The sequence below is a fragment of the Haliotis cracherodii genome, unplaced genomic scaffold (assembly GCF_022045235.1).
Source record: "Haliotis cracherodii isolate W230 unplaced genomic scaffold, xgHalCrac1.p SCAF_4, whole genome shotgun sequence".
NCBI lineage: Eukaryota > Metazoa > Mollusca > Gastropoda > Lepetellida > Haliotidae > Haliotis > Haliotis cracherodii.
The window spans coordinates 26,586,114-26,601,704 of NW_027266297.1; the positions used below are offsets into that span (position 1 = coordinate 26,586,114).

Genomic DNA, 15,591 nt, shown 5'->3' on the forward strand with positions numbered 1-15,591 from the left:
GCTGCCCAACCCTGCACCATTGGTTGTTCAGGCACCCCTGGGCTAGATCCCACTGACCATGGTGTCAGAAGGCCAAACATCCTCCATGTGGAGATCATTTTCACCACATGCACTGAGCTTCCATTTTCATTTGTTTAAAGATGCATCAAACAATGGCCAGATGTGTTTTCGTTTTGATCAGATGAATCCTAGGTCAGTGATTGGACCCATCAGTGACTGATTCCCCAGCCTTATCACCTAACTGCCCGACGTACTATATCTCCAACTTTTCCGAATTCAGTACCACTTTACAGAAAGGAAACACTATGGAAAAATCGGGAATATGCTATGCCGTTTTGTCTGAATGCCAGTTTTACCTTTTAACATTAGCACATAGAAAGAATGACTTTCGCTCTGACAGGGAAGAGTCGCTGTGGGGTGAATACGGTACTGGATGACTTCGTGAAGACCTAAACTAAGAGGATGGTTATCGTGAAATATTGTTAGTAGACAATCGGGGATTGACCAGACAAACCAGTGACTGATATTATGAGCAACGTCCCACTGTGCCAGCATACGATGACAGTCAGCCAAGGCATCGAGTCTGACCACAAGATCCACTGAGTCGCCTCTTGACCATAGTTTGTAAAATTTGTGGATAGAACATCTAGACAGGTAGTAGGTATCCTCATGCGTACTAACTGTGCCTCTCGTTAGTGTTTACTACTTGAGTTAAATCAAAGAAAGGACACTTCACCAAAACGTTCAGCCCCAGTTTTTAATATACAATTTTTTAGTGATCCATTCATATGATTATCATCACAATTCTGCCTTCAATCTGTTTCCGCGGATATTCTAGACTGATTATTCTCTTGCAATGACGTTTCAAATTGCCACCAAGCATAGGCACCTGGGGAACTATTGTATAGGTGTATTGTATGATTCTTGACCAGCTTTGTAGCTGGAGCACGTCCTCCTAAAGGAAATCATGCGAGTCCTGACTATAATGCAGATTTGATAGTTGCTGTGTTTCCTTGTCACGCCTGATACTAATATCATCCCATTTTAGATAAAATCAAACGTTATAGATCCGTAACGCTATTACGTCCGTTGTTTGAATGACCAAAAAGTATCCAGAAGACTGTTTGAATCCATTAATTTTGGACTTTGAACGAGTCTACTGTACAATTCCAACTATATAATAAGCATGCGTCCATGAATCTCTCTCATATAGTGATGATACCAGGTGTTCCCGGAAAGGTAAAGAATATTACTTTAGTAATTGTCTTGTGGTTTAGTGAATTACCGAATCTAAATGCTGAGTTAATTGTATTAGTATAAGATGACTGATATTTTCCTTGAAAACCAATCAACTTGGAGATAACATAAAAGTTATATAATAAGAAAAGAATCACAGCCGCTTGGAGATACATTGACACGAGCATAATTAATATTTATTTTATACATACTCCGTGGTCTAGTGGATGGAACGTCTGCCCGGAGAGCGGAAAGTCGGGGGTTCGATCTCCGGCCGCGTCTTACCAAAAGACGTTAAAAATGGCACGCTGTCTGGCGCTCTGCATTAAGGGTCTAAAACAAGGACTGGTCGGCTCGGAGTGTTGGCGAAAATGAAAAGAGGTGGAAATATGTTTTCATACTTAATCAACAGTGCATGAATACGCTTTGAGTCGGCTATGCATTGTGTTGCAGATGAAGGAACCATCGCGAAATGCAAAATATGAAAAATGCTTATTTACTTTAAAAAGAATGAATGTTAGTGAACACAGACGGAATGACTTTAGGAAAAGACATTGTGTAAACTGACACATTACAGAAATCTGCAAGACTTATACGTGATAATAATACCTATAACTTTCTGTGTTAAGTTAATTGACAGTGCTTAAAGGTTTCACACGTCTAACCCCCTGTACCTACACGTGACATGTATATAGCTGGTTATAGTTCAGTGTTAATTAGGTGATGGACGATGGAAGACAAAATCTCAGGAGTGTTGTTTGTAATAAGGCAACAGAGCGCATCAAGCGGCCAATGTTCGCGGTGCGGAGATCCGTTCTGTTATTGCACGCAAGCAGTTGGATGATGACTCTTCGTCGAGATGTTCTTCTCCGTAACATCCGGTGATGTGTTGGGGAGGGGGGTTGGGGTGTATCTAACATTTATAGAGTTTGGGAGTAATGGTCCTGCACGGCTGATGTTCGCTAATTTTCGCTGATGTTCCGAATGTTCGCCGAAGAGACAAAGGAGATGCATTTCGTTGCACGTTTGAAACTTAAAGAAACCATTACTATTTGGGACATATGAAGTTTCAAATAAACATATTGATGTGGTTTACACTACGACAAAAGGAACAAGTAATATTAAGAATCTACAGGCTAAGTAAGCGCCTTTCATTTTCAACTTGTATGCATCGTGTTTGTGCTTGGATGTTTGTAAAAAACAGAACACTATATTGGCCTCTACTTTAAAACATACACTTATTCTCTCTAATAGGAGCCACACAACACACATTTTCTCATGACATCCAGTGAACAATTATTTTTTCTGTAAAACCCGATTCAGAATTTATTTCGGTATGATCGGTATTTATCATGTGACTCTAGATCCTAATTACCAAATTATGCGTTAATATCGCATTGCAATTCATTACGTTCTATTTATATGAATTTATATTGTCTGGATGTAACACTTGCCCTGTAAACATTCTCGCTTTTCACGTAAGACGAGCCGAGCTCAACACTGACACTGCTTATGAAGAATAAAGAGGGTGTTAAAGATATTTTATGCATAGACTACCAGCATGGCAATACCAGTTTGATTACATTTTTAGTACACGTGTGGGGCGGTCGGGTAGCCAAGTGGTCAAAGCGTTCGCTTGTCACGCCGAAGACCCGGGTTCGATTCCCGACATGGGTACAATGTGTGAAGCCCGTTTCTAGTGTCCCCCGCCGTGATATTGCTGGAATATTGCTAAAAGCGGCGTAAAACCATACTCACTCACTAGTTACACGTGTACTTGTGAATGTGGATTATGATTTCGCCCCGATATAACGAAATAGCAGGGGCCCTATTGTACTACCGGTGGATTGTACAGGTACGAGCAGCCGGGAGTCTCAACACCTCAGGGATTCCTTCACTGCTGAGGATTACGGATCCAACCGATAGATTCATATGTACAAGTAAGAGGAGACAACCGGCTCTGTGCATCCCGCCTTGAGTCCGTCCTGTGGAGGGTGTGACCTAACATCTTACCATAGACGGCAAAGATCCGGGTAGGCTATAGCTAGGCAACACCAGGGACGGGTTGTGCGACAATGGCGATCCACCATGTTTACAGACGAATCAAGGTTTTGCCTCCAATTCAGAGATGCATAAAATGTTGTTGGCGACGTAGCAGCGATACCAGGACAATATTTCTTGACCATGATTGGCATGGGATCGGTAGAGTCATGGTTTGGGGCTGTCTCATACTTGACAGGAGAACTGATTTAGTTACTTCGAATGGAAATTTGACTGGCCAGCGATGTGGTGACAAACGCTTGTGTCATATCGTCATTCCATTTACTAGAATTATCGGCCGAAATTTGGAACTGCAAGATAACAATGCCAGACCACATCGTGCCCAGGTCGTCATGGATTATCTCCGACAAGAAGGCATTCGGACGGCCATTAGACTGGCCTGCTAAGTCTCATGACAAATAGAGCGGACCCGTGAAGATCCGGGGTAGAATAGGTCTTCAACAACCCATGCTTGCCGTAAAAGGCGACTATACTTATCGTAATAGGCGATCGGGTGGTCAGGCTCGCTGACTTGCTTGATGTATGTCATCGTATCCCAACTGCGTAGGTCGATGCTCATGATGTTGATCGCTGGATTCTCTGGTCCAGACTCGATTATTTACCGCCGTCATATAGCTGGAATATTGCTGAGTGCGGTGTTAAACACCAAACCAACAAACAAAATCCAAATAAAGTATCTGTGGGATGTTCTCGGGAGGGGAATGTACGTCAGAGACACAGCACCCGCCAACGTGTCCAAGCACGGGGGTTGCTCTTCAGGCAGGGAGGCGGGCAGTACCAAGGGTAACCATACGCAAGTTGATCAACACTGTGCCATCCAAAAGTCCTGCATTTATCGCCCAACACGGCGGACACACCAGGTATTAAGTTATTCACTCGAAATTAATTTTACAAACATTTATCGTCATTACACCTCCAATATCATTTTATCAGTTTGCTTATTTATTGTCTGTCTTAATTGTTAACAAAATCGCGGCGCCCAGCGAAGACGACCTTATCTATAATCAAGATCCTTATTGTAATAAAACGGGTCTTACTACGATAAGTGTATCGAATCACGTGAGCACCTAGTCTACAAACATGAAAAAAATGGAATATAAACTGACGTCCAAAAGAAACTTTACCAACTGAAAATATAAATTTCAGACAAAGTAAACATTTTTTTTGATGAAGTCTATCTGAAACACATAACCTAAATATAACAATAGTGTATGCATAAAATGTTAATCGTCTGTTACATGTTTGCGAGATAACACGCGAAGAAGTGAAAAACACGTGCACCACGGACAACTGCAAATGCACGTGCGGGTAAGGGTATAAAACGATTGCAACGGCAAGTCAGACATCCACAGTCATAAAAAAACACGAAACAAATGCCACGACTCACAGTCGAACAACGTGAATGAGCCTTGGGTATGGTACAGATGGGAGCCACCCACGCCCATATTGCACGAACCTTCGGTTGCTCCCGTGTTGCCGTTACCAACTTGATGCAACGTTACAGAGAGACAGGGCGGACCGCTGACAGGCCAAGAACAGGCAGACCCAGGGTGACCACGCCCGATGATGACCGGTACTTGCGTACCTTGCACCTCCGAAATCGCTTCCTGACAGTGACGTCACTGGCGACAAATGCCTTAGGTCACAGGGTTAGTCGACAGACAGTGGCCAGGAGACTCAGGGCTCATGGAATCAGGGCTTTTAGACAGGGAGACAGAAGACAGCTATTGACAGCGCAACATCGTCGTCTGCGATTGAGATGGGCCCGGTCTGTACGACGTTGGCAACGACGTGACTGGCAGAGGATGGTCTTCACTGACGAAAGTCGATTCTCTATGTTTAGGGCTGATGGAAGACCACGTGTTTACCGCCGAAGGGGTGAACGAACGGCGGCGTGTTGCGTGCAGGAGGTCGTACCATATGGTGGAGAGACTGTCATGGTGTGGGGAGGGATCTGTGGGCAGGAGAGGACACCGCTAGCCATCGTTGACGGAAACTTGACAGCTCAGCGTTACATGGACATCATTCTTCGTCCAGTTGTCCTACCATTTCTCCAACAGCAGCCACGTATTGTCATTTATCAGCATGACAACACTGGAGCCCATACAGCCAGAATTGTCACTAACTTCCTCGCAGCCAACAACGTCAACGTCCTGCCGTGGCCTGCACGCTCACCCGACATGTTTCCCCCATAGAACACCTCTGGGACCTGATGGATCGTCGTCTTCGACAACGACCATACCGGCAAGAACTGATCTTGGCCCTCCAAGAAAAATGGCGTCAAATTCCACGTGACCTCATCAGACTTTTTCTGTGCGTCGAAGAGTTTTTGCGTGTATTGAGGCATTTGGTGGTCACACGCGCTACTAATGACTTGATATTGAACGTGAGCGATTGTTTATGTAGTTTGCCTATTGACCATGATTCTGAAAGCTCGAGTTTTGTACCACACCCAACTTTGAGGGGGGGGGGGGGGGGGGGGGGGGGGCTCTGACGTCATTCTCGATCGCGGTATGATTGTCATTTTCAGTGTTGATTATGTTGATATATTGATCTTCTCAATACACTTTACTTCATGCATGTATGTTTTGTTGTTTTTGAGCAAGAGTGATTTCAAACTCTGGTAAAGTTTCTTTTGGACGTCAGTTTATATACTGGCGTTACACATGCTTTGCAAGTTCTGCAATCGACCGAAATCTGCATGGCAGTTTATGAACCTGATGTCGATTTCGTTACGCGATTTTGATTGAACTACGCATAGTCCAGACAAACTATAACTCCATAATTCAAGCCTAGTTTGGTAAGGGTGGAAACTGGACTTTTATAGTCAGTTTACTCCCTTGCCTAGGGAAGATTGAATTCAAATCTAACATTACGGCTAAAACAAACTGCAGAAAACCTTTTTAAGACCTATCAAGTCGGACTAAAATCTTCATATATGGCACTGAATGTACCCATTGTGGGTTAATTTGTGTTGGAGAAACACAACAGAAATTATATTGTCGACAAGAGTCATCCAGTATAGTTCGGGCATCAACAAAAATGTTTCCAATTGTGTCTACCAAAATATCAATTCAGAAAATCACTCCATCCTTTGCATCAAAGTCAGGATATTAGGGAAAGGTTACCACCCATCTAATAGCCTTCAATGCAGTTGACTTTATACACTGACCAGAGAAAATTATTGGTCAAAATGAAACAAAACAATGTTGGCAGTCTTTCTAAACCGAACTGCCAACGTCAACGTATTGAGTCTGTTTCGGGCACCACAAAGACGTCGACGCAAGCCATGGTCGCAAGAAAAGACGAATGCTAAATAATACCATTCATTAAGATGATTTGTTGCCTCTCGATCAGGAACCATTGGGACAAAGTAAGCACAAGACTATACTCTGCATCACTGATAGAAATTAAACTACTCCAGCAACCTTTGCTGATGTGTGGGTCTACAAAGAGTAAGAACCCACAGTATCGACGAGTACAGTTCTTGATATCACTTTAAAACGTTTGGTCAAACCATAAACAGACTCCACTCTGACAAAGACCGCATGTTCTTGAATTTGAAATCTGCAGGGAATTTTGGCCTTGAATTAAAGTAACATTCTCAAAATTTCCCAAAATGTGCCACAATATTTCTGGAACCACCAACAATTACATTTGTCTATACGAACACCATTTCATTCAGGTTGTTCAATTACAGGATAGTGTTGTAGAACGTGGACTTGACAGCAAACGATGTGAATTCCACTTCTTGTGACTACGATGACTCATCATGCATCTGCCAACCTGCAGGTCATATGATCATAGGTGACTTCTCCATTTTGACAATAACATCCTTTGTCAGTTATTCAAATAGGGACAAAAACATCGTGAGCAGCCTTCTACCAATTGGAATCACAACGTTAAAGTCATTATGGATGTTGTCGAAGCATGTACCAATAAATGGGCAAAAAGAGAAGAACCTGTTGAGTGTCTATCAGAGTGGGCGCCTTGATGTTGTCATTGGTAGAATGCATAAACTGAAAACTAACCCATTCTGTCCCAGCCAGCTGTCATCCAAAGTCTGGCTGGCCAATATGAAAAGTTGGTAGTTGTTCCAACTGACAAGTCCTCAAATAGCATAACCATTTTATGTAAGCATCACTAAATGTTAGATCAAAGAACGTGATATAAGCGACACATAAAATAAGGCCACATATAAAGCCAGTATGTTAACGTGGGAGTGAGTGAGTTGGGTTTAACGCCGCTTTGAACAGTATTAGAATTATATCACGGCGTGTCAGCTTAATGTGGGAGGAAAGCCCGAAGTATTGCAGGTCTCAGACGTTTACCACTTCGTTTAAACCCACGAGCATGGATATGTTGCTGACAAACTTAGAAACATAATCGGGGCGAACCGGGATTCGAACTCACAATCATAGGTTTCTGGCATGCCCAAGGGACGCAACTCTGCACAGCGAATCGCGGCGTCTTATACGACTGGGCCAACCGTGCCCCCTGTTAACGTGGGAAGAAATCTGCAAAACAACATGCATCAGTACTATCAATTTTTTACTTGACTTTAAAACGTGAAGACATGTCCATTCCTCTTTGTTTTACTGGACTCCCAATGCTCCATGAACATTCTTACAAAGAGACAGAGATATTACATGTTTATCTTCACAGGTTCGGGTCAAATTGCCATCTGCCAAGTTTACTGAGAAAACGATATGTGAAATGCTCAACTTCGCTATTGATAACGGTTTGGGGTAAGACATATAGGCAAAAGGTAGGCATCCCCATAGACACCAATTGCACTTCTCTTCTTGCTGACCTGTTTCGATATGCTTGGATTGGCAAAGTCAAAACAGGGTAATTTTGCCAATAAGTTTACTAAAGTATACTTCTGGTATATCGATGATCTGATGTTCAATAACCATCAAATAGCCAGTTCCCTTCCGCTGATTTATCCACCTGCACTAGAAATAAAGGAGACCAACGAGAGAGCATATTTTTTAGACCCAGAGTGATGAAACACTCCCCACAGGGCTGTATGCCAAGAGGGGTGACTTCAACTTTCCAATAGTTCCAATAGTTCCAATTTCCCCTGATCTCGAGAGCAATATTCCCGCAGTTCCGTCCCTTGATGTCTACATTTCATATTTTTTAGCATGCTCTTTCTACCAAGATTTTAAAGAGCGTCATACAACTCTTGCTCAGAAGTTGTTTGATCACGGCTACAGTATTCAAGGCATCAGTAAGTTTCATGGTAAAGTAGACATTTCTAAAATTGACGCATCAGTGACAAAAATGATGTCCGATGCAACTCCCTATTTTGACTTTTTTCAGGTATACAATTGACTTGCCTTTGCATGTGTTTGTTACGGGTGACAGCGGTGGAGCAGGATACGCTCACCTTTTCGCGAACACCTGGAATCATTACTTTTTGATAGTGATTCATATACACATGCTCATGATATTGTCGGAATCGTACAATCGACTCTGCTTTATGCAGAGATTTGTATTGGATATGGAAAGGGTTTTTGTCGCTTTAATTACATTGAGTGATCTTGCTGACAGTTTGTCACCGTGTCGTTGATAGTTGCTCAAGCTATCAACCACTGGTTTGCAATGCCTCGATTATCTATAATACGCCGTGATGTATTTGTACTATTGCTGATCGTGGCCTAACATTCACATACTCCAATTAATGGACTCGGACAGAATGGAAGTCAGTGGCTTACACTAAATGCAAACCGAAAGACTGAAAGACTAAAGCTTAAACTTATCCACTTTGCCTTCTGCAACTAGAAACACACATATAGTGTACATGCTTCTGAATCACCCGAAGAGATACAAAAAAAACCTCCATGCTCGCTAGATCGCTTTACTTGGATATACGCACTACCGCCATATTGTTTTGTATTACATTTCAACCACAGTTTTTACTTAGACACGCCTTGAGAAGTGGCAGATCCAGGAGTTCAATTTAAATGTTGGTTCGCAAAATACTGGAGCGATTCAATAAAACGGTATTTGGGTTTAGTAAATTATGGTTCATTATGATGTTTATGTTATTTTCATAAGGAGGTCAGTAGACAAACAGCATTGGCCGGGTTCGAAAGATAAACCCATCTTCTCCTCGTAAATATCAATGAGTGGCACGGTCCATGATAGATGTGGGGGTGGCGCTGTAACAGTAACATATGTACACATGACTGCCAGCAGTACATACAGCACATGTACAAAAGAAAACTACGTGGCAAAGATGCCCGGCATCGTCACAGCATGCGTGGCGTCCACTTTCCACAAATTTGTGTCAGCGAATCTCAACCCATCTCTATCAACCAGTGAGACGTGCATACCCTTTCAGACAACCTGACAATCGGTTTTGCCTTGTTGCGTTATCAAAATCACGCGATGCAGAGGCAAGTTCACAGTACAAATGTGACATCATAGCTTAGCACACGTTGATCCAGGTGAGTAGGTGTTTTATTGAATCAGTACGAAACTGTAAATATGACAACAGGCTGTCCAGTATGTGTAAAACATGTGTATGTAAAGACATTTCTCAGTTAGAAGTTCCAATGGTAGCATTTCCTGAACAGGAACAGTGGGAGGTGTCACAGTGTGAGAGTTACAGATCTATCAAAACAACCTATCGTACACGCCCCTAATTAGGTCTCAGATCAGTCACTTTAGTAATAATACTATTCTTGTGTAGAATACATAGACGTTTTGATATCGGAACTCCAACCACATATGTGTCAACATGAAAAATAGTGATTAATTTGGGTTTTGATATCTGCGATGCAAAACAAGGAAATCTATGTTCATGCCTGATAAGAATTTACACAGACTGACTAGGTTGTTTCGTAACCTTGACCTGTGGGCAGTCAAAATGTACAGATACTATCCTGTATGTGTTATTTAGGGCGAGTAAGTAAACAATTGCATTCAAGGGCGATAAATGACGGACTTGGTGGCAAGCGTGGGCATTGTGTAGACTTTATGATTGATGCAGATAAAATGGGAAAATGATTGTGACTACTTGTGTGTATAGACCATTCCTCGCAGATGAGTGAATAAGGTTCGAGATTGGTAATGAGTACAATACATATAATTTGACTCCACGCACTACCGCCATATTGTTTTGTATTACATTTCAACCACAGTTTTTACTTAGACACGCCTTGAGAAGTAAATCATATACAAATACATATCAAATACATATAATTTGACTCCACAGGGTCGAGGCTAAAGACAGGTCTTGCCTAACTGTTCAATGATATTCATCTCTATAAAACGTCATTTTGACTCAGGAGCAATTAAGCTTTCAGAACTATGATATTGCTTTTATCATGAAGATTAGTGTTGTACGGTAGTTTATGGTTATTTTGAAATAATTTGTGAGTTAACAAGAAGTCCTGCTCCTTTGAACAGTATTTAAGTTAAATCACTGCCCCAAATGACCGGATAACAGCGAGTGTAATTGTCTGAAACCATTCAGCCACCGTGAAGGGCGGTCGGGTAGCCTAGTGGTTAAAGATTTACTTTGATAAAGCTGTATTGGCATATATAATGTTGTCCGTCAATTACATCACTGTATACACATTCTTTTAACTTGTCACAAAATCTGCTATAGCTCGAGAAACGCTTCTCATATGGGTAACTTGATAAAATATGAATGATTATTTCGGAATAAACGTATTGTAATTCCTCAATTCCAAACGTCATCACAAAAAAAGAATAAAGAGTCTCGATTATTCGCCGAAACAGATTTCATTGGTCACAAAACAGTGATAACAACTTTATGAATGGATGCATGAAAATCAATGATGACACAAGGTGTTCGCGAAAAGGGTAAATTTGTCCACATTCAACATTCTTCTTGTGGTAACATATTCTATGAGCGTATTCTTGAGAAAAATAGGTCCACCGAAAACCCCATGCTTGTCGTAACAGCCGATTAGTGGGTGGTTATAATGGGCGATTTAATGATCGTGTTACATTGTACCGATGGTCATTGCTCATGCTATCAACCACTGGTTTCCTGACCAAGAATGGAATGTTTACGGGTCTCCGTAATGGTGTTGGACTGTTGCATAAAATAACGTACACCCACTCACTTCCTCAGTGGTTGGACCCTCGCTCTACGACTGTTCATAATCCAATGAACTCGCACAAAGTGAAAGAATGGTTCTTTAATATTACCTAATGTACCCATACCATGGGGCGTGTATGACATGAATATGCAAGTGTTGACACATCTAAACATTTACAGCTATGTAGTTTAATTAAGAATTGACTTTCACTTTGTGTGACTTCATTGGAGTATGAACCTTCATAGAGTGAGGGCCAAACTGTATGAACGTCGGAGCTTGCAGCTGTATCGCGGAATAAAACAGTTCCTCAAAGAGAGAGGTGACATCTGACAGAACACATGTATTCAAATATTATCATCATTAGGTGAGGCAGGTCTGTTAAGAACTACCTCAGTAAGTCAGTCACAATGACAGCGCGTCGTAATACATATACATCGAGTACAAGACGTCAAAATGGCTAACACGATAAACGTGACGGGAGAGATTTCGGAAGTTGTAAATGAACCTGTGGCGGTTACATGCTTTAGTCATCATGGATCAATTGGCCGATCATTGAAAGGTGGTTAAAGATGTGTCAAATAGACACTAAGGTGAATACATAGATTGCTGAAGACTGTCACTGTCGACCTAGACACAGATTGAGTCGATACAACGATAGTTGGGTGTGCATTTCTTCGTTTTCTTCACTAGGATGGATCGTAGCGAGGGTATTTGTGAACGATCTTGCAGTCAAACTGCACTGACGTTTCTCAATGTATATTAAAACGCCGAGTTCCAGAATAAAGGGTCTAAAGGGACCCAAATGGTTTTGTATGTATTCGTGGTTGGGAATTCCCAGGGGTTTCCCCAGGAATGTGGAAGTAGTGCGTGAGTGTTTACGTCATTTCAAGAACACGGTCTGGTGAAAACGTATGGACCGACCTCTCGTCCAATTGAAAAACTGTATATCGTGTAAACTTAAAAAGAAAAACAAATTGAAACGTAGCATAAAAAGAAATGAGTCTAGACTTTGGGGTAAACCCTTCATGATCGTAAGAGGTAGTGGGGTAGCCTAGTGGTTACAGCGTCAGCTCCTCACGACGATGCCGCGGGTTTGTGTGATTCCCCACATTGGTACAGTGTCCCCCGTCGTGATATTGTTGGAACATTTCTGAAAGCGTAACTCACTCACTCATGATCGTAAACCTTGATGAAGTTACGGGAACGGGGATACTCGTGTATAGTTGAAGACTGTTTTCGTGACTGTCCATTCCAAGAATGATTGTCATGGTTTGACCAGGTACCAATCAGGAACACTTTTCTGTACACCATGGCAACCATTGATATAATCCCCCATCTTATCGTCCCAACAGATAACAGTCAGAAACACCATGGACACTGAAGAAATAAGGGGAGACAACTCCGGGTTTGTTGACAACTGGCAGGGTGGGAAGTCCTTGGCGGAGTGTAATCTCTACATGTTGACCTCTGAGGACTCCTATGACGTCAGCTTCCGGGTTGGGAAAGAAGAGAAGCTAGTCCGAGCTCACCGATATGTGCTGATGAGTCGGAGTTGTGTGTTCAACGCCATGCTGTGTGGCCCCCTGGCGGAGAAAGAAGACATCAAGGTACCTGACGTGGAGGAAGAAACATTCACTGAAATGTTGAGGTAAGGAATGGGTATTATCTTATTTGCTAATCTGCCTGATGTATATGACCATCTGGAATAACTTGCCAACGTAAATGACATACTGGCCGTTAAACAAGCATGTAACAATTAGCAGCAAGTGAGTTACTTCAATATTCTTTACTCTTTATACTTAACACTATAACAGGCTCAGGATCTTGAAATCTTGGATTTTATTTGGAAGGGATGTGAATTTTAATATGAAGACATATTGTAAGTATAACATTAACCGACTGTTTAGAAGTGGAGCTATGACATGATTGATATCAAAATATGTATGTAAACGTTTGGCAATTCTGCGTTGTTAAGGTACATGCACAAACACGTAGCCTGAACAATAGTGAGTCTTTTATTTGCACCGATTTGCAGGTACCTGTACACAGACACGTCATCGCTGACTGCTGAGAATGTGGCAGGTGTGTTGTACCTGGCCAAGAAGTACGCCGTGGGGGTCCTGGAGCGTCTGTGTGTGACATACCTGGTATCCTCCCTGACAGCAGAGAACGCCTGTGTCATCCTGGAACAAGCCCACGTGTTTGATGAGGAGGAACTCTTTGACGGGGCTCTGAAGTTCATTGTACAGAATGGAGATGTCGCTGGCTTTACCGGTCTTTGTGGTTCGTGTTTTCATAAAGTTGTAAGTGCAGAGGAATTTATAGCGACAGATGATACAGCTTTCAATGCTGCCCTCTCGTGGGCTGAGGCAGAATGTAAACGTCAAGGAAGGGAGATCACTCCGGAAAACAAACGTCTTGTCCTTGGGGAAACAGTGTATGAAGTTGACTTTACCTCAATGGACATGAAATTGTTTGCTAAAACGGTTGTACCGTCTGGAATATTATCGGGGGATGAATGTACCAAGTTGTTGTGTTACCTCATCTCACCTGATACTGATGTGGCGCCATTCAAAATGAAGTCAAAACTTAACATGGGGGTGGCTCTGTATGCAGATCGAATTCACACAGGACACAGTCAGAAGAATTCCAGCTTCATCATCCAATGCAGCGAGGACATGCGTCTGACTGGTCTCTGGGCATTTGGTAATGCCAGCTGCACATACAACATTTCTCTGTATGAAGAACAGCAGACAAATGCCAGTTACAGAGGTTTTACTTCTGTTAAGATGTGGGTTCCAAGAGAAGTATCAACTGTGTTAGAGAGAAGTATTTCCAATGAAGTCCAACTACAACTGCGACAGCCATTTTCTCTATACAATGATTTCAGATATAAAATTGAAATGACAAGAACGTCAATTAAAAATGGATGGTCAGGTTCTTCTGTATTCAACAACATCTCACTTGGTAAATGTCAGATATCAGTTGCAGAACAAAGTGGACCTGGTCTCATCTCGAGACTCATGTTGGAAAAAATCTGAGATGTGTGATGAAGCGGTTCCGGATGTCTTCTATGGGCGTGGTCACATGTGGTCCACTTCTAGGCCTGCCAGTTGTCTGACCTTTCTGCCGTAAACGTCGCATCAACCTGGTCATATAAACACGGGTACATCCTAATGTACTTGCCATGCGGCCATGCGGCCATGCGTGGCCTCCTGGGCCATACCAACGGATCCTGTGAAGATCCGCGATAGAATAGGTCTTCAGCAACCCATGCTTGTCGTAAGAGGCGACTAACGGGATCGGGTGGTCAGGCTCGATGACTTGGTTGATGCATGTCATCGTATCCCAGTTGCGTGGATCGATGCTTGTGATATCAATCACTGGACAAACCATACCATATCTGTGGATTGCTGTTAAACGAGGCATATCTTTTTTCTGCTTTGGTTTACTGTGTTCGTTACGACGTTTTCTGAAAATGCACGTTTTCATTACAATTTACACTTTCGGAAGCTTTATTTCATCGAATACAATTGGTTGTATTTGTGCAACATATTTCACCACGATTTCATTTCTATGTTTTACTTTATGAAGTAATTTGACTAATTGCTACTTGGTGTGCTTTCTTTTGAACGACAGTTTACATACCACTCTATATAATATGTATACCTGTTGTATCTCCACAATGTGTAGATAAACTTTAATTGCTTTCCATATCTCTAGAATGTATAAGTCTATGTAGAATATTTCTCTTCTATATTGATTGCTATTTCAGAAATTATGATTTGTGTCAACCTATTATGTGTTTGGATACGTTTCTTTTCATCACACTGCTTCAGTGGATAATATTTTCGTTCAGCATTAATTGTTAAAAACTACTTAACCTAGAATACACCATGTCTTCTCTTTATGTGATTTTATTAATTATTTTGTGTACAGCTTCCTGTACCTTTGTAACTCAAATGATCTCCTTTCGGAAGATGATGATGCCTGAATGGTCAGGGTCAAAGAATGTGAAGACAACTGTACATCCCAACACATACCCGTCTTGACCAGGCATCTCTAGGCTGGATCTCACTGACCATGGTGTCATTCAGCCAAGCATTCCCCTATGCTGTGGAACTGAGGCGCTCTGTGAGAACCCACACGAAAGTCTTGTCACGTGCAGAGACATATGGTAACACATACGGGTTATATGACTATGCTTGTG

General features: G+C 42.1%; 1 protein-coding gene across 1 annotated transcript; it reads left to right on the forward strand.

Annotated features, from left to right (window-relative positions):
• Window positions 1-9,723: 9,723 nt before the first annotated feature.
• LOC139480163 (BTB/POZ domain-containing protein 6-like) lies at window positions 9,724-15,059 on the forward strand. Its single transcript, XM_071263196.1, has 3 exons — window positions 9,724-9,755; window positions 12,734-13,029; window positions 13,417-15,059. Exons 2-3 carry the CDS (start codon window positions 12,752-12,754, stop codon window positions 14,420-14,422), a joined length of 1,284 nt encoding a protein of 427 aa, XP_071119297.1. The 5' UTR covers window positions 9,724-9,755; window positions 12,734-12,751; the 3' UTR covers window positions 14,423-15,059.
• The last annotated feature ends 532 nt before the right edge of the window (window positions 15,060-15,591 follow it).

Excerpts from the sequence above, each read along its gene's own strand:
- LOC139480163 (XM_071263196.1), top strand. The coding sequence starts at position 12,752 with ATGGACACTGAAGAAATAAGGGGAGACAACTCCGGGTTTGTTGACAAC. Across the intron at positions 13,030-13,416 it reads ACATTCACTGAAATGTTGAG|GTACCTGTACACAGACACGT; the intron begins GTAAGGAATGGG and ends ACCGATTTGCAG.